The 22,663-nt window shown below is 35.6% G+C and overlaps 1 protein-coding gene across 1 annotated transcript; it reads right to left on the minus strand.

Moving 5' to 3' along the window:
* Positions 1 to 6,446: 6,446 nt before the first annotated feature.
* LOC104231373 (uncharacterized) lies at positions 6,447 to 16,437 on the minus strand. The gene is made up of 7 exons (XM_009784362.2): positions 16,052 to 16,437; positions 14,793 to 15,020; positions 14,438 to 14,511; positions 12,786 to 12,948; positions 12,518 to 12,637; positions 12,293 to 12,401; positions 6,447 to 7,069 (listed from the first exon to the last, which is right to left on the minus strand). Exons 1-7 carry the CDS (start codon positions 16,283 to 16,285, stop codon positions 6,888 to 6,890), a joined length of 1,110 nt encoding a protein of 369 aa, XP_009782664.1. The 5' UTR covers positions 16,286 to 16,437; the 3' UTR covers positions 6,447 to 6,887.
* Between the last annotated feature and the right edge of the window lie 6,226 nt (positions 16,438 to 22,663).

The raw sequence follows: 22,663 nt of genomic DNA on the forward strand, positions 1-22,663 counted from the left end.
TTCACATAAAAGCTTTCCGAAAATGCGTCTGAACTGCGCACACAAATCGAAGTGAGACAAAAAGAGGGTTTTAAGGCCCTAAAACACAAAATTTAAAAGGTCATAACATATAGCCCACTTGGCCAATCTACCCGATCACTTTTTTTATGCAATATATTACGCAAGGGGTAGGCAGTTACTACATAGATAAGATGACATTGAAAATAAGGCCTTAATTTCCTAGATGTCATAGTTAATGCTAGTGCAAATTTTTCTAAATGAGGATATCGAGTCCCAGCATCTAATAAAGACTTGCTAACATAATAAATCGGAGATTGTTTACCTTGGTCCTCTCGAACTAATACGGTACTTACCGCTACTTCTGAAACAGCTAGATGAGTAGTTTTTCCCCATCTTTTGGTTTTGCTAGCAATGGTGGATTTGACAAGTACACTTTTAAATTTTTAAGCACTTGTTGACATGCTTCAGACCAATCAAATTGATTTTGCTCTTTTAGGGCTGAAAAGAACTTGAAGCACTTTTCTGATGACTTGGAAATAAACCTTCCCAAAGCTGCTATTTTTCCTGTCAGCCTCTGTACTTCTTTTTTGCTCGTAAGTATATTCGAAATTTCCTCAATATCTTTAATCTGTGTGGGATTTACTTCAATGACACGGTTAAAAATAAGAAATACCAAGAACTTACCTGATGACACTCCAAATGCACATTTCTCAGGATTTAACTTCATGTTAAATTTGGGAAGAATCTGAAATGTATCAGACAAATGTTGAATATGATCCCCTACTTGTTGTTATTTGACCAACATATCATCTATATACACCTCCATGGTTTTTTCTAGGTGTTCTTGAAATATTTTGGTCACTAGCCTTTGATATGTGGCCCCAACATTCTTGAGGTCGAACGGCATAACTTCGTAAAAATAAGTCCCCCTGTCTGTTATAAATGAAGTTTTTTCTTCATCTATAGGATCCATTTTTATCTGATTATATCCTGAATAGGCATCTAAAAACTTAATAATTCATGTCCTACAGTAGCATCGATTAGTTGATCTATATGCGGTAATGGAAAAGAATCTTTAGGACAAGCTTTATTTAGATCAGTATAATCTACACAAACTCGCCACTTACCATTCTTTTTGGGTACCACTACAGTATTAGCTAACTAATCTGGATACTTTACCTCGCGGATGGACCCAATTTTTAAAAGTTTTTGCACCTCATCTTGAATCACTTGATTCTTGAAAGAACCTTGCTTTCTTTTCTTTTGTTTGACAGGTGAGTATGATGGATCTTCATTTAATTTGTGGGTCATTACTTCCGGTGGTATACCTATCATATCTGAATGGGACCAAGCAAAACAATCTACGTTAGCCTTTAAAAATTCAATCAACTTACATTTCATTTCCTGGCTGAGGTTGGTCCCAATGTAGACTTTTCTATCAGGCCAATGTACAAATAGTACCACAACTTCCAGTTCCTCGATTGTTTTTTTGATGTTTTCATTTTCTTCTAGTTCTTGAATGGTATCGGGCCTCTAATCTACATCTGTTCGCCCATCTTCATTTGAGGCTTGTGTTGCCGTATCCTCAACTGGATTCTATGACTGCTATTTTTCTTTGCTTTTTGCGCTTGAATCTACTACGGAGTTAATGCTTTGAGATGCTTGCTGGTCACTACGGATTTGCCGTATTCCCCATTGTGAAGGGAATTTGATAACTTGATGTAAAGTAGATGGAACAGCATCCATTTCATGAATCCATGGTCTAACAAGAATCATATTGTAAGTCATATCCATTTCTACTACTTGAAATTCGGTGTCTTTGACTACTCTTTTTGCGAATGTGGTTAGTATTATCTCCCCTTTTATTAAGATGCTCGAATTTTCAAAACTAGACAAGGTGTGTGCCTTGGGTATCAGCTTATCATTGGCTTGCATCTCATTTACCACTCTCAACAGAATAATATTTACAGAACTACCTAGGTCAATCAAAACTCGTTTCACATTAGTGTCATGTACAAGTAAAGAGATTACCAGTGCATCATTATGCGGGGTCAGTACGCCATCTACATTTGCATCATCGAACGTTATACTATCTTGTTCCAAAACCTGTTGAACTCACTTCCCATAGGTGACTGTAATTTTTGACACCTTCTTTGATGCCGTATACGTTACGCCATTGATCTCCTCCCCTCCACTTATGATATTGACTGTTCTTTTTGGTGAAGGAGGTTTTGGTGGTTCCTGCCTATTCTTCATATATGTCTGCTTTCCCTTTTCACTAAACAATTCAGTTAAGTAACCTTGTTTTAATAAATGATCTACTTCACCTTGTAACAATCTGCAATCCGTCGTTTTGTGACCGTGATCGTTGTGAAACTCGCACCAAAAATCGGGATTTCTCCCATTTGGGTTTGATCTCATCTCTTTTGGCCACCACACCTTGTCTCTCATGCTTCTTAAAACAGCCACCAACTCGGATGTGCTAACATTAAAACTATTTCCGCCGATTTTTGCTTTCGATCTTCTGTCATTGCCTCGTGTATCTCGCATGTTTCGTTCTTTTCTGAACCTTGATGATGAACCTGACTCTCTATCTCTTGATCTAGGATTATACCCTTGGGTTTTCCTGTTTTGAACGTGAATCCCTTCCTGCTGGTCCTATGTAAGGTTCGTACTTGTTTTTGCCTGACCTTTTTCTAGTTTCAGCTCGTCTTGAACTCACTTTTTCATTTTTCCGGGACTGAATGATAGTATCTTCTTCTATCCGTAGCTTTGTGTTGTATCAATTGTAAAAATCATTCCAAGTTATTGCTGGAAATTCTCGTAAGCTTTCTTTGAGTCTCCTCGTGGCTTCCGAGCTTTTTTCATTTAAATTACTGGTAAAGGCCATAACCGCCCATTTATCAGGTACGCATGGCAACATCATCCTTTCGCACTAAAATCTGTCTACGAATTCCCTGAGCAGCTCCGCATCTCCTTGTTTTATTTTGAAGATGTCCTCCATTCTCAACTTTTTGAGCTCCGGAGTGTGCTTAATAAATGAATCTACAAGCTCAGCAAAAGATTCAATAGAATTTTCAGATAAAAGAGAATACCATATCAATGCTCCCTTCGTGAGTGTTTCTCTAAATTTTTTGACCAACACTAATTCAATTTCTTGCTTGGTCAAGTTGTTGCCCTTTACACTAGTTGTGAATGCAGTTACGTGATCTCGTAGATCATTTGTTCCATCATATTTTGGAATGTTAGGCATCTTGAATTTCTTTGGAATTGGTAAAAGAGCAGCACTTGGCTTCCAAGGTTGAGAGTAGTTATTCATATCTATACCCTTGATTACGGGTGGCACGCCAGGTATCTGTTCTATGCGATCGCTCTGCTCCTTAAGCTGTGCAAAGTTAGTATTAAATTCTATAAATCATAATTAACTAAGTTACGTGACCCTCTCCATCACGAGATTCGCTGGGAGTTCCTCCACTGCCTGAGTTAACGAGTCCTAAGCGAGGATTTTCTGAGGTGTTGTAGTTTGGAGTTGGCGTTGGCGGTACAACCGGCAACTGGTTAGCAAAAGCCTGAAGAGCATTGCTGACCTGTTGAGCGATTAATTTTTTCAAGGCTTCATCAATAGCTTGATCATTCTCAAACTGATCGTTCATATTTGATTCAGATCCGTCAGGAGTCCCTTCTCGAGATTGTCGAGGATAATTTCGTTGGGAGGGGACCGGAGTTCCATCGCCTTGTTGATTCTTCTGTTGTTGCTGATTTTCTTAGTGCTGTAAATTTTGTTGATTGTTGTCGTTGACATTCGACATGATTGTTTTGACAAAAGAATTGATTTAGAAAGTAAAACATTATCAGATTCCCGGTAACGGAACCAATTTGTTTAACCATAAAATAGGAATTTCAGTCAAAGCATAATTTTAGAAGAACTCGGGTTACTGATAATCAAATAAGGAAATAATTATGTAACAAGAGAAGAAATATTGGACTGAAGAGTAACTGAGTAAGCAGTTTAAAGCAATGTAAATAAGTATATTCCAATAATAATCAGTATGTCCCATACAAATGTTATTTCTCTCCTTTTATAACTATTTCTAAGTACTACGTTTCTTTCCTCTCATAATAGAGTCATTATGAGTAATTAATGTCATTAATGAAACGTTATAATTGGCAATCATGACTGTTTCGTGAAGATTCTATAACGCTCCCATCATTTATGCTCATTAATTGCAAATATCACGTATTTGTACTCTTTGCTGTCTTGATTCATTCCATCAATGTCTCTTCAAATTATCAAGAGATCCGAGTAATCGTTCCTTTTTTGCTTTCTTAAACCTTTGCTCGTACCTATTAAGATCGCGCGTCTCTTTGCATACTCTTTGCCAGCTGTCACTTATTAATCCACGTGTCTTGACATGTCAGCCACATAATTAATTCTAAATATTAACTTAATTTTCCCCAATACAATGTTGTGTTACCATGCTCATATCCACAAATAAGTAGTATTCTAATGGTACATTAACAATATTGCAGACTTTGGTGTTTCTTTCAAAAATAATTCCTAAGATATCTGCCCATAATATTTTATTGACAAACACTAGAGGAACTATCAAAAAGTTAATTTTTGCTTTTTTGCTTCCTTCGCCCGTTTGCCAGCCACCCTATTTGCCTCCCTGTAGATATGACTTACTGGTGGATGCCCTAAAGCTACTAGAAGTTACCTACATTCACAGACCATAGGATCAAAATCAAATGACCATTATTTATGCATTGAATTAACTTTGTTGAGTCTAAGTTAACCTCCAAGGGTAAGAGATTTCCTCAGTATATGGGTTTCATTCAGATTTTAAAATTATCACAACGTTCATTTACAGACAAGATTTTTTCGTATGCATACGAGATTTAAACTTATTTATCCGGTTTTGTCTAGTTTTCAAATTTACATAAAGTAACTAACTTTTTGTACAAAATATATACAAATCTAGTCAAAATCTATAATTAATTTACAACTTAAATACTCATTTTTTGTACAGAATTTGGTCAAAATTACAATTTACATACAATTTATATACAACTTATATATAATCATATAAGTTGTAGATATTTTATATATCGTTTCTATACCTGACATACAAAATATATATATAATTTGTTTATGTCTTCTTTTTCGAGTTTCAATCTGAAATTTTAACAAAAACCACCTCGAATCTTTACCAAATTCTCTCAAATTAAGATATAAACTCCAAAGGATATTCCCAATCATTTGCAACAACACCCAATCCAAAAAAATAATTTTGCAAATTTTAATTTTCGAATTCAAAGCTTCTAAGCTTTCTAATGGATTAACATTGTTTCCAATTCAAACCTACTCGCTTTTGATTAATGTTATTTTGTTTATTGATTCCGAAAAGCTAAAAGAAATTAACGATCTTCCCTCGTTCAAAAGTGATAATCCATTCATTGTGTAATATAGAAAAAAATAGAAAATAAAAAGAAAGAGAAAACATAATAGAATTGCTTGATGCCAAATCTCTTTGTTCTCGTAAAGGTATGGCTGAAGTTGAGGAGAAAGAGTCCAAACATTCTTCTATTAATTTATAGTTTTAGTTTTGGGGGTGGAAGAGGGAGAGAAAGTATGGAAGATTAGAGTCTAATACATTATTTTGTATAAAATTGATAATTTGTATATGAACTTGTAATTAAGTTAAAACCTCAATATTGAGGGTAAATAAGTTTCAAAATTAGTATAAATAAGTAAAAATCTCTTTACGGATTCATATCATTTGTTTCCGTTATATTTTTTCTTGATGTTGTTACTGTTTCTCTTTCCATAGTTGTTTGTCATAATCGCCGTGATTTAACTTTTATTGAGTTGAGGGACTACGGGAAACAACTTTCTCAACCTTTATAAGATATGAATAAGCTTTGCATACATATTACCCTCCTTATATTCCACTTGTGAGAATACAATGGATATGTATGTTGTTGTATATCATAGTGTTCATATCAACTATTACCACAAGCTATCTCCACCAACCATCACCACAAGCCATCATTATCAACCATCTTAAGACCATCTTACAACCATCACTACCGCCAACTATCACTGCTAGCTTTTTAACTCTTCTTCTTTTTTTAATTATGTTTTAGAAAGAACAACAGTTTAATATTTAAAAATAATTCAATATCCTGTTTTTATATCAATATAAATGTTACGGTAATGTTTAATACTATAAATTTCAAAATTCCTTTCTATCTTAAGAAAAAACCACAAGCGTATGGTGTATGGTGCAGCACTAGCATTTTAGTATATAGAAGTATTACTTTTTTAAGAAATTTTATATCTATTAAGTTTTAAAAAAAAAAAATTACACACTCGAATGATAAGAAAACACTCTTAAATTAACCAACATCCATATTTAAAAGCAATATCTAAAATATTATGGTCATAGGCGAAGCATCTCAGATGTTTCATAGTATTCAAATTCAGATGATATAATATTCTTTGTTTCTAAAAAGGGGGAAAGAAACATACAGCCCCTAAGACTTATTATGGCCATTGGCGAAGCATCTCATTGGCACTAGCACTGGAAGTCAGAGCTCCCTAAGACATTCAACGTGAGTACCTAATTAAAAGATGTGACATAGAAACAATGACAAATACTTGAAAAGAACAAAAATTGAGAATGTCCCGAGAATTTACAGGTTGCACATTTCCTTTGGCAGCTTCCTATCCTATATATTCCAACGAAGTATAAATGCTTCTGGTTTTCCTGCAAGGACAACACATAATATATACGGCATCCAATGATGAGTGCAATATCAGACTGCATGGGACATTAAAGCCTTGCACTGCATCCTCAGACCGTTGGTTATCTCGTCAAATTAAATCAGTCGATTTCCAGCACAACTTTGCCAGGAATTTGTCGCCTATCCTTGGCCTCGTGGGCCTCTCTGGCCTGCGAAAGTGGGAAAGTTTTATCTACTGGGATTCTTAACTTTCCAGCCTCAGATAACCGACGGATCTCATGTAAACCCTCAGCATCAGCCCTCATATAATTCCACCAATATTCTGTACCATGATAACAAAAGAAATACATTACTTAAAGCACCTAAACAGAGCTCTAAAAGTACAGAAATGACAGCTTTTGAACCCTTAGTCAAGCTTTCCAAGAGTTTAAAATAACCACAAAACAGGAAGAAATAATAGCAAGCCACAAAATTTAAACCCTCGGGTGAATAAAGCAAAGAAAGACATTTCCCTCTCTTCGACTGACCCAACTGAAGGAGAAGTGAGTATAGGATCTCATAGTGTTCACTATCACCCCTCTGTGCTCTCAAAACAGTCTGCTACAAAAGGAATCAAGTTTCTACCAAAGTTTGAAAACCATGAACTGAGAGCTACATCGGATATACTTTATCCTTAGTAGCCTAACATTATAGAAAGATCAATAATCTTGAATCACATAAAGCTGATCAAGGTTGGCCCAAGCTGAAACAATCTACTCAGCAGATCATTTGAACTGAATCTGGATTAGATTATGGTTAAACCCAGATGATCTCCTCTCAAGAAGTCTAGATATGAGAATTATCAATCATAGTCAACAGGAATCACACAAGAGGTCTGTACACGAGGATCCTCTCACCTGTGTTATTCCTACTGATATGTGAGCATTAAGCATAATGATGAATGAAGCAGCGGGAAAATGGATATATGAAGGGATTCACAGCTAGGAGGGAGAAATATGATAGTTTAAACTGTAAAGGTGTCTCATTTGCTCTTCGAAGAAGATACACTTGCATTGTGCAATGCCGAGACAACTTAACTTCAACCTAAAACATACACCTCTATGGTTAAAGCAGTTTCGAGGTTGAAAATAAGCTAGACTAGTGACATCCTATAAATGGAATGGTTGGCAACTGTTCTCAGCTTCGAAGCTGATCTCTCTCTCTCTCTTTTTTTTTTTTTTTTTTTTTGAGAAGGTAATATATTATATATAAAAATTGGACTACATAAAGCAGCATAATCCTAGCAGTTTCAAAGCTGATCTCTTTTGGTGACTTATTTAGGTTCACCTTTATGCGCGACATGCAAGAATATAACAACGTAGAATCAGGTAAACGAAAAGTTGAGAAGAGATATTTATCCAGCGGGAAGAAACTACTACACCTACTTTGTTAACATTCCAACAGACTACATGTCTCTACTAGCTCTGTCAGCATAAGTGACATAGAAATGGGAGAAGTTACAGAGAAACTTTGTTTGTGGTACATGGGGAGGTGACGAGGTACCACCAGTTAATTGGAATAAGGTCAGATCACCTAGAAGGGATGGGGATCTCCGGAGGGAGTTGAGAATTATTAACAGAGCTCTACTAACAAAGTTGATAACCTGATATGGAGGTTTGGAGTAGATGACCAAGTCTTCTGTAGGAGAATGATTGGCGACAAATACGATGCTCGAAGGGGTGAATGGAGAACAAGTAAGATAAAGCAACCATCTGGAGTAGCATTTTTTGTGCCCAAACTAGCTTGCATGTCGACTAATTCTACCAGGTACCTGCTACCTCCCACCAACACAGGCTAACTCTTCCCACCAAGGCTCAAGCATATGGGAAGAAATCACTTAATCACCTAGTATTTTTTGTCTCCGCAAGAATTTGAACCTGCTTGCATGGACCTCGAGTAATTCCACTAGGTACCTGCTACTTTCCACCAATAGAGTTACCAAGTAACTCTTCCCACCAAGGCTCGGGCGTAGGAGAAGAAATCACCTAGTGTGTTTTTTTATCTCTTTAGAATTTGAACATTCAGCTTCATGGTTCTCCTTCCACTTCATTGATCACTAGGTCACACCCTTGGATGCCCCAGATGGAGTAGCATTATGGGAAAATATAACGAAAGTATGGGATAGGATTTGCAGAAAAGTGAATTTATAGCACGAAATGGAGCTAATATTAGCTTCTGGAAGCAAAATCGTTGCAGTGACGCCTGCTTATAAGAAAGTTTGCAAAGAGAAAAAAGGCACAATTTCAAGGGATTTGAGTTCACGAAATCCTGCAAGGTCGAGAAATGGAAGAGCTCAATAAATTGTAGGAGCTACTATATAAGAAAAAAACCTCCATCATAGATAGTGATAGCTAGAGATGGAAGCTCATATGGACAGTGCTCTTCCAGTTAAATCTTTCTACAAATGTTATTGGGAGAGGAAATTTGGAACTTCCTCACAGGGCTTCTCATGCCTCAATATGGGTTCTTAGAGCACCAAGCATGACGTATTTTATTTGCACAGCAGCATAAGGGCCCATTATTACAGCTGGGAACTAGAAGAATGCAAAAATTATTTTTACTAGCTGGCATTTCATGAACAAGAATGCGGCAGAGGATGTAAATTACTTATTGCTCCACTGCCCAACGGCATACATGGTGTACAATTTAGAATGTGTCCAAAGTTGAATGGATAATGCTACGTAAAGTTAGAAATTTGCTACTCCAATGGAACGAAAAGACAGAAATAAAACATGGAAGGTGCTTATGCAAACAACGCGGAAGAGAAAAATACAAGAGCATTTGAAGGATTGAGAACTCTTCTGTAGCAAATGCTATCAAATGCGAAAAGCGCAAAAAAGCTCTAAGGTCCGTTGGGGCTTTAAGCGCAAAGCGCAAATAACACGTGGGCTTATGGTGAAAAAAGGCGCAACTGGAGAAAATGTAAAAATATGTATATGCAATACAAGACTAATAATTATACGTATGAATAACAATATATGGACAAAGAAATTGGAAAAATTTTACGAGAAAGTGAAATATCAATTGTTTAATGTCGCCTTTTTAGGATTACACTCATTGGCAAGGAAAAGTATGCATTAGAGCTTTGATGCGATACTAAAGCGCACACAAAGCGAGGGGAAGCGCTCAACATGTTTTGAGCTTCGCCTCAGGGCTTAAGCGCGCCTTTGACAACACTATTCTGTAGATGTTAGTGGAGATTTTTTATTCTTTATACATTCTTGAGTACATATGATATTCCAATTAATTTTAATCATTGACTGAATTTTTTTACAAAACCATGGCAGCATGTAGGCTGACTTGCTACCTGTATACACCTTGTATGGAGGGTCAGTCTCCCAATTTATCAACCAAAATTCATAAATATAATTATCAATTTAAGATTTATGCTTTGGACCAAAATCACCCGAAGAAATGTGTATAGAAACTTTGTCCTAAACTACTTAGATGTTATTCCTTCAAGAAAACCTTTGTGTATGAGAGAGAATTGGGGGGGGGGGGGGGCACAAATAACGAGGAATGAAGGACAACACTTGTTACGTTATACTCACTTAATACACAGAAAAATATGCTGATATACATACTATCCCAAGGATAAGGTTAAGGTCATAGCCATATCATAATGACTATACTATCCACTTTAATAAAGTATTCGATATCGTTAAACGGATGAAGGTTTCTTCCCCTGGTATCTACTTCAATGAAGGTCAGCAATTTGTGTGTTTTTTCTCGCTTAAAAAAGTTCTTCTAGAACCTGTCAAAAGCATGAAGATATGCTGATATTTATACTATTCAAATTACTTGAAAAAGCATCTCAAATCATTAAATGGATGAAGAATGCCTCCTTCCCCGTACTCAATATTTTGACTTATAAACATTTATTTCGAACAATTCAGTTCTTGCCTTAGAAATGCGTTAACATCACAACCCAGGTATTCAAACGGTTCGCTGGTAGCTTTATCAACTATTATTCAGATCAAAACCTCTGTCAATCTCTTCAACCAATACTTCAGTACAAAAAACAGCCTGTCTATGAGATAATGTAACAAAAGTCTTGAATCAAGTCCAAATATCAATCTCACTTTAGGAGTTGCAGCTCATAGTGAAGTAATCACCTAGTACTGAACCTACAGTTTTTAAATTTCTTGTTATGCTTTTCACTTTTGTCCGGGTGATAGATGAATTGACGTAACACATCCGTGGGGTGACTTGGTGCATTTTATTTGTAGAATACATAGTACTGATTGACGAGACAAGGGGTGGTGTTAATACTAGGTTTGAAGTCTGGAGACAGACCCTGGGGTCCAAGGGTTTCAATCTGAGCAAGACTAAGACAGAGTACTTGGAGTGCAAGTTCATTGATGTAACTCACGAAGCGGACGTGGAAGTGCGGCTTGATACACAAGTCATTTCGAAGAGAAAAAGTTTCAAGTATCTTGGGTCTATAATCCAAGGTAATGAGGAGATTGACGAAGATATCACTCATTGTATTGGGGCGGGATGGATGAAATGGATGTGTGCTTCTGGTGTTTTGTGTGATAAAAACGTGCAGCTTAAACTTAAAGGTAAGTTCTACTGAATGGTTGTTAGACCGACTATAATGTGTGGAGCGGAGCGTTGGCCAGTCAAGAGCTCTCATGTCCAGAATTGCAAGTAGCGGAGATGAGGATGCTGAGATGGATGTGTGAGCATACTAAGAGAGATAACATTAGGAATGAAGATATTCGAGACAAGGTGGGAATGACCCCCGTGGTAGACAAGTTGTGGGAAGCGAGGCTGAGATGGTTTGGGCATGTAAAGAGGAGATGCCCAGATGCCCCCAGTGAGAAGGTGTGAGAGGTTGGCCATGACGGGTCTAAAGAGGGGTAGTGGTAGGCCTAAAAAGTATTGGGATTGGTGATAAGGCAAGATATGGCACATCTTCAGCTTACCGGGGACATGTCCCTTGATAGGAAGGTGTGAAAATCGAAAATTAGGGTAGAAGGCTAGTAAGTAGCCACGAGCGCATCCTTCTCTTACCAGTAGGATCTATAGTATTCTCATATTTTCAAGTACCTAGACCTGTACTATTACCAGTTGTTTCTTTTGCTTTAGTTTTCTTGTTATCCTTCGTGTTATTGTTTCCTTTCCATGGTTTATACACTATTGTTTTCTTTTCAACAAGCGATTTGACTATGCTTTCCCTAAGCCGAGGATCTATCAGAAACAACTTCTCTACCTTCACAAGGTAAGGGTAAAGCTGCGTACACACTACCCTCCAGACCCCACTTTTGGAATAGGTATTATACTGGGTTTTTTGTTGTTATTGTTATACTTCTCACTTCATTTTGAACATTCACCGGCATACAGGAAGAATATATCTCATGTTGTTAGGGGTGAGCAAAAATTTCATATCCGTATCTTCTCACCCTTTTTGTTTTTTGGATAAAGAGTTGTTTTCACAATTATTAGTAAAAAAGCATTTCTTCCAAACAGATCATAAAAACATTCTGAAGATCTCATGTACCTATTCCATGAGAATATCGGTATTGGATTTGCTTCTTCAGCAAGATGGCTGTTGCTAGAGGAAGACCAATAGCCAGTCCGTACCTATCAGTGAATGAAGCAGCCTCCCCCTATGACCAAAGAACAGGAAATCTTTCTTAAGAACATATAACAGATTTTTTCATCATTTATAAGAAAATCAGGCAGAAGATTCTGCCATGGCTATAAGAGTAAGATGACTCCTAACCTGTAACGTCATGTAGTGTCCTCCTCTCTTTAAAAGATTTATACCTATTCTCTCCGTCTCTGGCACACCAATTGTATCCAAGACAGCATCAAAATGCCCCTTAAGTGCTATTTCACAATCCTGTAAACAAGCAAACATGTCAATCCTGTAACAAGGACAGGGAGAGGGAGAGGGATTATGCCAATAACGCCACTGAAATACCTATCAAGTATATCATGTTCAAATAAAATAACATGATAAAACATGTGAACTACTACTGCATCGTCACCTCAGTGGTATAGTCAACAGCCTGCTCCGCACCGGCTGCCAAAATGCGACTTATACTTGTACTTTCTCCGCACGTTGAAGAGACATGGCAGCCTGCAGCAACTGCAAGCTGAATTGCAGAGAAACCTACTGCTCCTCCACCACCTATGACCAATACCCTATGCCTGAAGAAATTTGTTTGAGAAAATAATGATATCAGTATAAACAGCACACATATATCATTTCGAGGCATCATACTGTTCCCTATCCATCAAGATGCATTCACTATCAAGAGTTTAATATGAAATAGAAAGGACAGAGTTGGAATACTGGTCTAAATGTGCATTGACCTCTCAAACAGGATTAACGAGTTAAGATGGCCGTGACTTGTGAGCAATAAATAGGTAAGCCTTTAGTTTTTTGGTAAGTAATACTAGTAAATAGTAAGTATTCTTATATTTTTTTACTCCTTGTTAATTAACATCCCGTTTCTCAAATAAAAAGGTAAAGCCATCTTTTGACCAACTTTAGTCTCTAGGCAAAATAATCTTATTCAGCAGCATCAGAGCAACTCCATGTTTGTCCATTATGCCGGCATAAATGCATCTTGAAACTTATTGTCTACGCACTTCCAAGTTACAAAATTTACCTACTATGAAACCAGTGCTATCAAAAGTGAAAAGCGCAAAAAAGCTCTAAAGTCCGTTGGGGCTTTAAGCGCAAAGCGCAAATAAAGCGTTGGCTTTAATGAAAAAAGGCGCAACTAGAGAAAAAGTACAAATATTTGTATGTAGTCCAACACTAATAATTATAAGCATGAATAACAAATATATGGGCAAAGAAATTGGAAAAAAATTACGAGAAAGTGAAATATCAATTGTTTAATGTGTCTTTTCAGGATTACACTCATTGGCAAGGAAAGTATGCCTTGGAGCCTTGATGAGATACTAAAGCACACACAAAGCGAGGCGAAGCGCTCAACATGCTTTGAGCCTCGCTTCAGGGCTTAAGCGCGCCTTTGACAACACTGTATGAAACAAATCATTATACACTCAAAAGGATATAATGCTGGTCTCTAGACACTCCAGTACATAACTTCCTACATTGGATCACTTGAATGTTTTCTCAAAACTGAGAAAAATAACAGATAAATTGACAAAGAAAATCGTTAAGCAGAGTCATGACATTTCAGTCTCTAAAATTTTTTGTCACTCATGTGTCATGCTTAAAATCTTCATGATCATAATTTACTTCAAAATGTAAAAATCTTTCTAACTGGAAATAATCTTTGCCACCAAAACCAGCCAAACGAAAAATGCAGAATTTAGACACACAACAATTTTAGAAAATGCTTATGACTGAACAATATAGTTGCAAAAGAAAGCCTTCTACAATTATAATTTCAAAATGATTATGACTCAGTAGTACTTGCAGAGGAAAACCCTCTTGGAGTTATTAACTTCCTGCTCCTTTTTTCTCAGAGAGGTAATTATTCAAGTCTAACTGACAAATTCAGATTCATACAATGCATATATAAAGCGCATTTGCAGTAGAGAACACATATTCGCATCCCCCCCCCCCCCAAAAAAAAAAATCACAAAGGGCTATAAGAGAGGGAAAAAGAAGAAAGTTTTCAGTGGTTAAAAAATTCAACTTATCATAACATAAACATACCCCTCTCTTATTCTGGCAGTACTTTTTAACGCACGCCAAGCAGTTAGGGCAGCAAATGGGATGGCACTGGCTTCCTGCAGAATAGCATCATATAGGACCTTAAGCATGCTGAAGTAGAAAAACACCAAGATGTGCGACGGGATGGAAATAACAAGAATGAAAATTGACAAGGACAACTAATCATTCAACAATGAGCTTCAGAAAGAGGGGTGAGAGGACATCCAAGAAAAGTGATAGATAGTAGGTAAACAAGATAGATGCTGATTTTATAACTGATTGCAAATAGAGATAAAAAGCAAATAAAACTATCCTCAAGAAGCTGGTGTTACCGAATGTACCCAAACTGAAAACGTACCACATGTGAAAGGGATTCTGGCTTCGGAGCAAGTTCATCTTCTGCAAGAATAGCGTAGTCAGTATAAGTACCCCTCACAGCGGTTGGGTGCAGAGCACCGAATACCTCCTGCCCAACGGTAAGCGACTTAACAGAATTTCCAACAGCTGCCACTTCACCACTTATATCTCGGCCCAAAATCAATGGCAAAAGTGGCTCGAAAATTGAACGTCCATATCCCGCTCTCATCTGAAACAAACTAAAGCATCTACTAAATGTTCAATCTAACAGAACTTCTCTGACAAAGATACCCAGGAACAAATAAGACTAAAATATTTTGAGGAAATAGATGTGCTAGCATTTATGGTATTCGTCAAGCTAATATATTGTCCACATCGAATTGATGTATGTATTAACAAAGTAAAAAGAGAAAGAAAAAAGCATTTGTATTTGCTTTTAGATGCTATCAGCATCGCATTCACTTCCTAGTAACACTGTATTTATCAGGAACCATGATTTCCACTTAATAAGTCCTATATTTTTATCTTATAATAAATAAAGGCTTAGAGAACTCTTTATTACATAATTAAGTTAAAGAATAGGTTTACTCATTCAGTAACTGCCAAGTGGTGGATAAGCAAAGAAATTTAAAGGGGCCAATAATCATAGGCGGATCCGAGATTTAATCTTGATGGGTTCAGCTTTTAAAATAATTAGTGTTAAAACTTATTGTACATTTAAAATTATGGGTTCAAAATACATTATTACTTAGTGGGCTTTCACATATATATATCAATGTTCCGTGTCGAAAATACTGGGTTCAGTTGCACCGCAGCTAATAAGCCACATCCGCCACTGCCAATAACATAGATCAATTTCATTGAAATATTTCCAAAAGCGAGTTCTCCGTGCCTTCTCTTACAAAGAAATGAAAACCATAGATTTCTTAGAATGTCTCACGGGCATCAGAATCTGACCTAACTCAAACAATTCCCTATATATCCCTTTTTCTTCGATTCACCTTCAAGCACATTTTATTAAGACACCTCAATTTTCCGAAATCGTCATATATGTTGGGAAAATCTACCTATTTAAATTAGAGAGGATACATATAACCATCCACACTAAGCAGAAATTCAGGAGTAACTGATGGAACATATCTACTGTAAAACACATGAGTTTCAAATACAAACATAAAAACCATATTATAAGTAAATTTCGCGACATTTGATAGCAATCAAAAGTAAGAAATGAAAATTTGAAATAAAAATTGAACTGACTCTGGTATCAAGGGGATTGATGGAGACAGCGCGAGCACGAACAAGCACTTGATTAGGTTTTAGATCAGGAAGAGCTACATTTTGATGAAACTCAAGCACCTCGGGCCCACCAAATCGCGGACACAACACAGCTCTACAGCTCGTCGCAATACCTCTTTTGCCTAAACCTAACATCAAAATCCATCCATCTCCATTAGCAGTAACAGTCCCAATTCTCCGCGATAAGAATCGCATCGTTGTTTGAGATTTTTCTTTATTTTTGCAGTATTACAAAGTCTGTGATTGGGAAATTAAAAGTTTGGTCGATGCATTACTCGGTGAGTGTGTTTATTGGCGGAGTGAACATGCAAAAGAGGGGAGAATGAAGGGGACGTGTCTGCTATTTTATCCGCATAGACAAAATTGGTGTCGTGGCTGCTTCTCAAAACTCTGTAGCAGAAGCCAGGAAGCGGGCTTTATTTTGATGGATGACTTGACTTTGCTCGCGTTCGCGCCTACTGTGGCCAGTGGCCACACTGCAAAGTATTGGTAGAAATGACTTTAGAAATTACTCAATGTATTTTGAATTTTAATTTTTTAATTTAATTTTTTGAGACATAAATATTCTGAATTGTCCTAAAATAAAAAATATAATTTAAATTTTTAAAATGAAATAAGTATTAGTTAATTCCTAAAACGCAGCATTGGACTAATTGTTTGTGCACTTCCTCAGAGTATTGCAACCTAGGCCTTTTTGGCCAAGTGCACCATTTTTAGAACAAATATTTAAAGAATAATAGAAATTTAGAAAATTTAAAGTTTAGCCGCCTAAAATTCGCACTTTAGATTTCGAATCTAAAGTTTCAATTCTAAAGTTTCAGCAGTTTGGAATTTGTCAAAATGGCTAAATATTAAATACTTTTTTAATATGTTTAAATATAGGTGCTAAAAGTAGCTACCTGGGGCCATTTATGTTCCAATTTTATATTTATGGGCCGTAAAATTCTTGTTATAATTTTATATAAGGAATTTTCAGAAACCACCATAGTTAAGTGGTTATTAACGTGCTATAGCTACAATATCTATATTTACCGGCCGTAGCTACAATTTCATTGCTACCCGATTGTATTTCATATATTCGCGCGACTGTATTTATAAATACAGTGAGGTAATTCGCCTAATAAATAGGAATTACATCTGTTTAATAACTGAAAGCTCAATAAAGCAGCGTGTATCATGCTGAAACGATCTCAACATACTCAATTGAAACACGGCTCTTTATTATTCTATAATCAGAAGATTTTTTCGGAAGTTTAAATAAAAACAGAGCATTGTATTCGAAGATTACAAAAATGCATTGAGATGTGGAGATAAAGCTTCAGCGATACATCAAATATTGTTTATGGAGTGTGTTCGAGGTTGTGATCCGACCGATATTGATAGGATTGATTTTCGTCCGGCATGATACATGTATTAACAGAAGAATTAGTAATTGAATTTACGAATTCACTGTCTCCTGATTAAGTTTTGAATGCAAATACACTGATGGCAAGCTTAACAGTATTAATTCGATATTCCGGGAAGTAGAACAATAAAAATTGTTATGTCGATTATTCAATAGAGGGGGATAGTAATAAAGGAGTATGCTTTATACAGTGATTTAGTCGTTGCAATCTCGAAGCAACTTGCTATAGACTTGAGTTTGAAGTCAATTAAAATCGAATACAAAGTACAAGAAAATTGTACGACTATGAAAATACACAACGATATAGGTTCCAGGGTATATGTAGAGTTGAAAAGAAGAACATGAAATTCAAAATGTATCCATTGTGTATAAGTACAATGGAGAAAGAAATTGCAGATGGAGGAAGTGCAATTTAAAGTGACCTAGTGCAACTTGAATACATTGATGGTGTGCATATATTTGATACAAGTGATACACTTGCACTGGCATCGTTAAACTCAGGTGAACCAATTGAAGTTTTCAAATCGGAAAAGGATTTATTATTGTGAATAATAATCAAAAAGAGGTGATGGAAGGACAAGTATACAAGGATAAGGCGACATTAAAGCCTGTGATGGAGCAATATGCAATTGCTACGAGGTTTCAATTTTGGTTGAGATGTCAAATGCTATTAAGTTATGGTGTTTATATACTTATCTATTTATAAGAATAAATTTACTATTTGACTACTTTTACATATTAGAACTGCATAATATATTCTGTATGTCATTATGTGTTTTGTCTATTCATAATTGTATGTTTTTGTGAATTCATAATTGATTGTATGTGTATTCAAATTGTATTTGTAGTTATACCTTTATATGTGTTTCTTAACATTGTGAATGGAAATTTAAGGCTTCAAGTATTAACAAATCCAAAATGTTCAAAGTGAGAGAGTTCCATGATAAGCATACATGTCAATTGAAGGATAAAGTGTATTCACAACGTCAACAAACTAGTAGGTTGATTGGGGACATGATTAGATCCAAGTTTACTAATCACAAAAGAAAATACATGCTAGAGGATACAATAGATGATGTGAAATTAGACTTTGGTGTCGATGTCAATTACATGTTCGCGAGGCGCGCTAGAGAAAAAGCAGTGAATTTCTTGAGAGAGGAACCGACTGATTCTTACAATAAATTACTGGATTACTTATACACCTTGGATACAAACATATCCTAGTTCACATATGAAAATGGAAAAATAGCCTGAAAATGAGTTCATGTATCTGTATATATCATTGTATGCTTTTATAAAAGGATTCAATTATTATAGACCCATCGTCGTTGTAGATGACAGCCACCTCAAATCAGTATATATTGGGACTTTTGTTTCGGCTAGCACGTTGTATGGTGCAGGTAAATCAATTAACTACAACTTGAATACATACATGATACACTAACATACAAATTGGTCTTCTAAGTAATAAATACATATGTATTGAACTTCTAGTATTTAATTATATGTGCATGACATATCCTATCACTAGCATATGGCATAGCTGATTCAAAGAATGATGTTGCTTGGTTGTGGTTCTTTGAGCAGTTCAAGGAAGCTTATGGAGAACGGGAAACATGTACGTTGTTTCTGATAGGAATTAGAGCATCATCAAAACTGTATCTAGAGTGTATCCTATCGTACCGCATTTTGTTGGCATATGTCATATTTGGAACAATGTATACAATAAATTCAAAAGGAGTCATGAGAGATTGAGTGAAGTATACTTTTCAATGGAAAAGGCATACACCCGGAATGAATTTGATAGTCTAATGGAAAAGGTGGAGAAGGTGGATATTCGGGTGAAAGAATACATAGAGTTAGATGGATACGAAAAATGGGCTAGGTTGTATTCACCTATTAACCGAGGATGGACTAAGACATCAAATATTGCTGATTTAATCAATTCAACACTTGTATCAGCAAGAGAATTGTCAATCTATGATTTCCTAGAATAAGGTAGGAAGATGTTTGGACTTTGGAATTGCAGTAATCGAAAATATGTTTCACACTCATTCACAATGCTTGGGAAAAATAATCAAGAGATGCTAACATTGAATGAGGCGTAGTGTACATGTATGACCGTAAGTTTTTATTATTTTTCCGTATATATATGATTGTAAGTTTTTGTTAGTTTGCCATATTTAGTTATATTCACTAAAATCCGATACATAAATACATGTTGTCATTATTTTGTATGCATATATGAATACATCCTGTATTATTGCCTATCTATATTGTATATGAACATTTTGATAAGGAGATAGATCAACTATTACATCCCATACTTTAATATTAGAATGAGTCGTAGTAATCTGTATGAGCTTGAAGGGATTAAGATCATTCATGAGATTATAGAGGATTTGTGACTATATTATTGTAAGACCTCATAAGTTTAACAACCTTGATACCATTATATACATTTGATATGGTATTTTGAGTGAAACATTTTTGTAAAAAGTTTGAAAAATATGATTTTATATAATTATTAATATGACTACTTTCGAATATGCTTTAAATTATACATATAATATGAGAAAGTTTATGAGATTTTCTTTATTGTAAAGATAGAAATTATTTTCTCACAAGAAAAGAAGGTTATATTTTTACCATTTTAAGAATTCAGCGTACGAAAATTTGTACTCTTTATATGAGTGTGACGATCCGGCCGGTCGTCTTAAGAATTAACGCCCCGATCCCCTATTGTAAGCACGTATTTTTTCCCTATATGAGAATTACTCCCAAAAAATTCAAAAATAAAATAATTTTTCTTGGTGTGCAATTTTGTGATATTTTGTGTAACTATTTGTATGTTTGTCTGTGCATGTTTATTTGTTAAATTATTAAAAATACAAAAATATGTCGCATTTCGCATGTAGGATTTAATTATACAATTGTTAATAACTAAGTTTGTTTTACAAAAAAATAAAAATTACAAAAATAGGCATCGTTTGCATTTTTAGCATTTAATGTCCAAATATACAATTTTATGCTTAATTATTACTTAATTATGCGTTAATTGTTATTGGGAGTTAATTTGCGCTTTTATAACTTAATTTAGTTCTTAATAATAGTTTAAGTATTTTTATAATTTAGTTTTAGAAAAATAAAAGAAGAAAAGAGAGCGAAAATATAAAGAAAGTCGGAATTGGGCCTCTTCTTCGATTTCAAGCCACAGGCCCAAAAAATGGCCCAATCTTCCCAAACGACCCAGTCCATTTCGAACTGGGTCAACCTAGTCCATAACCCAATATCCTATTATCTTACATTTTACAAAAAAAAAAAAAAAACCTAAACCTAACTCATACGCCCCCCCTCTCTTTCTCTCTTCTCCTTCACCATCTTCAAGCTCCATCCATGGCTGCCCTACCCCCAACGACCACCCCCTCCAGCCCTTCCCCCTCACCCCGTCACACTCACACACACACACACACACGCACCAACACCTCCATAGTTGCCCTCATCCATCGAGCTTCGTCATCGTCAAGTTTGAGCTCATCCATCGTGCATCGTCTACTCTTTCTTGCTGCGATCAGTTGCTTCTCCTTCTTGCTGCGTACCAGCTGCTACATCCAGTCCTCGACGAACTGCTGCTGCTGCTCGCGTTTCTGGGCGTCAATCTGCTAGCCATGGCAGCCTCATCATCAGTTGTTTCCGCTTCATCTTCCTTCGCCGCTGCTACTGTTTCTTCTCCTCCGAGCTGCTGTTCCTCCGCCATGGTTGCCGCTGCTACTGCTTCAACTTTCTTCTACACTGCTGCTGCCATGGCCAGCTGCGGGCTGCTTCATCTTCCCTTCGTCTTCTTCGTTTTGTCAAAGGTCGAGTTTTTTTTATTGAGTCAAAGCCCGGACAGATTTGTTTACAATCGAGTTCGTCGTTGATTCATCTCAGGTTAGTTGTTTTTGAGTTTTATTTTTTGTCCATATTTCGTTTTTATATTTCTCGAAGTTAAAATCGTTAAATATTTGATTCTTGTTTTGTTCGTTGTTCATCGTTAAAATAATTTTCTAGTTTGTTCATATGTTTTGTTGATTTAATTTTCAGATTCAAATGAAACTTTGATTAATTAATTTTTCAGTTTGTTTCATGTTTGTTTCATTGTTCTTATTTATGGTTTAGGTAAAAGTTGTTAGTTTAATGTTGGTGAGATACAAATTGAAGTTTAATTAATTGTTTCTTCAATTTGTTTCATGTGTTTTATGTATTTTTAGAAATTGTTAATATTGTTAAGTTCAAGTTTAAGTTCATAATTGTTTCTTCGTCGATCTTGTTATTTGTCTAAAAGAATTTGGTTGTGTTAGGGAAATATGTTGGTTTAATCGTTTGAATCCATCATGTTTGTTGTTTAAAATAGATTTAATTCATGTTCATATTTTGTTTGATTGTTCTTGAATCCGAAATTTGTATAGCTTGATTTCTTGTTTACCATTTGTGATTATTTCTTGAATTTGTCTCATAATCTTATTTAAAGTTTAATATAGGAATTGTTTGTTGTAATGTTGTTAGAGTTGATTTTAAGTTCAATATTATTGAATTTAGAAATATAAATATACTTGTTTGTTGTTATTGTTGTTGAATCTGAAAATAGGTTTGTTTGTTGCTAAAAATATTGTTCAATCAAATTTTAGTTGTTCTTTGTTGTTCAATTTGTGTTCATGTAATTTGTTGTTGAAATGTTGAAGAAATCATGTTCATGTGATTTGTTGTTGAAATGTTGAAGAAATCATGTTCATGTGATTTGTTGTGTGAATTTGTGTAGAAATTGGTCATATTGGCTATATTTTGGTTGAATTTGATTAATTGATTTGTTATAGCTGATGGGGGTAATTTGGTAAATCGCAGTACGTTTGGGGGTAAAATAGTAATTGCAATAAGGTCGGAGGGGTAGTTTAGTAATTGTACATTTTTATAATTTTTTATGTGAAGCATGGGGGACAAAATGTAATGGGGTGGGTTGTGATATAGTTGTTTAATATAAAGGGGGACAAGACAAAATTTAGTGGGGAGGAATCTTATATTTGTTTATGTTAAGCATGAGGGACAAAATATAATGGGGTGGGGTGATATATTTATTTAATGTAATGGGGGTGAGTGGGAAAATAATGGGTTTGGTAGGAGAAAGTGATTGA

The sequence above is a fragment of the Nicotiana sylvestris genome, chromosome 6, assembly GCF_000393655.2.
Source record: "Nicotiana sylvestris chromosome 6, ASM39365v2, whole genome shotgun sequence".
NCBI classification, from domain to species: Eukaryota; Viridiplantae; Streptophyta; class Magnoliopsida; order Solanales; family Solanaceae; genus Nicotiana; species Nicotiana sylvestris.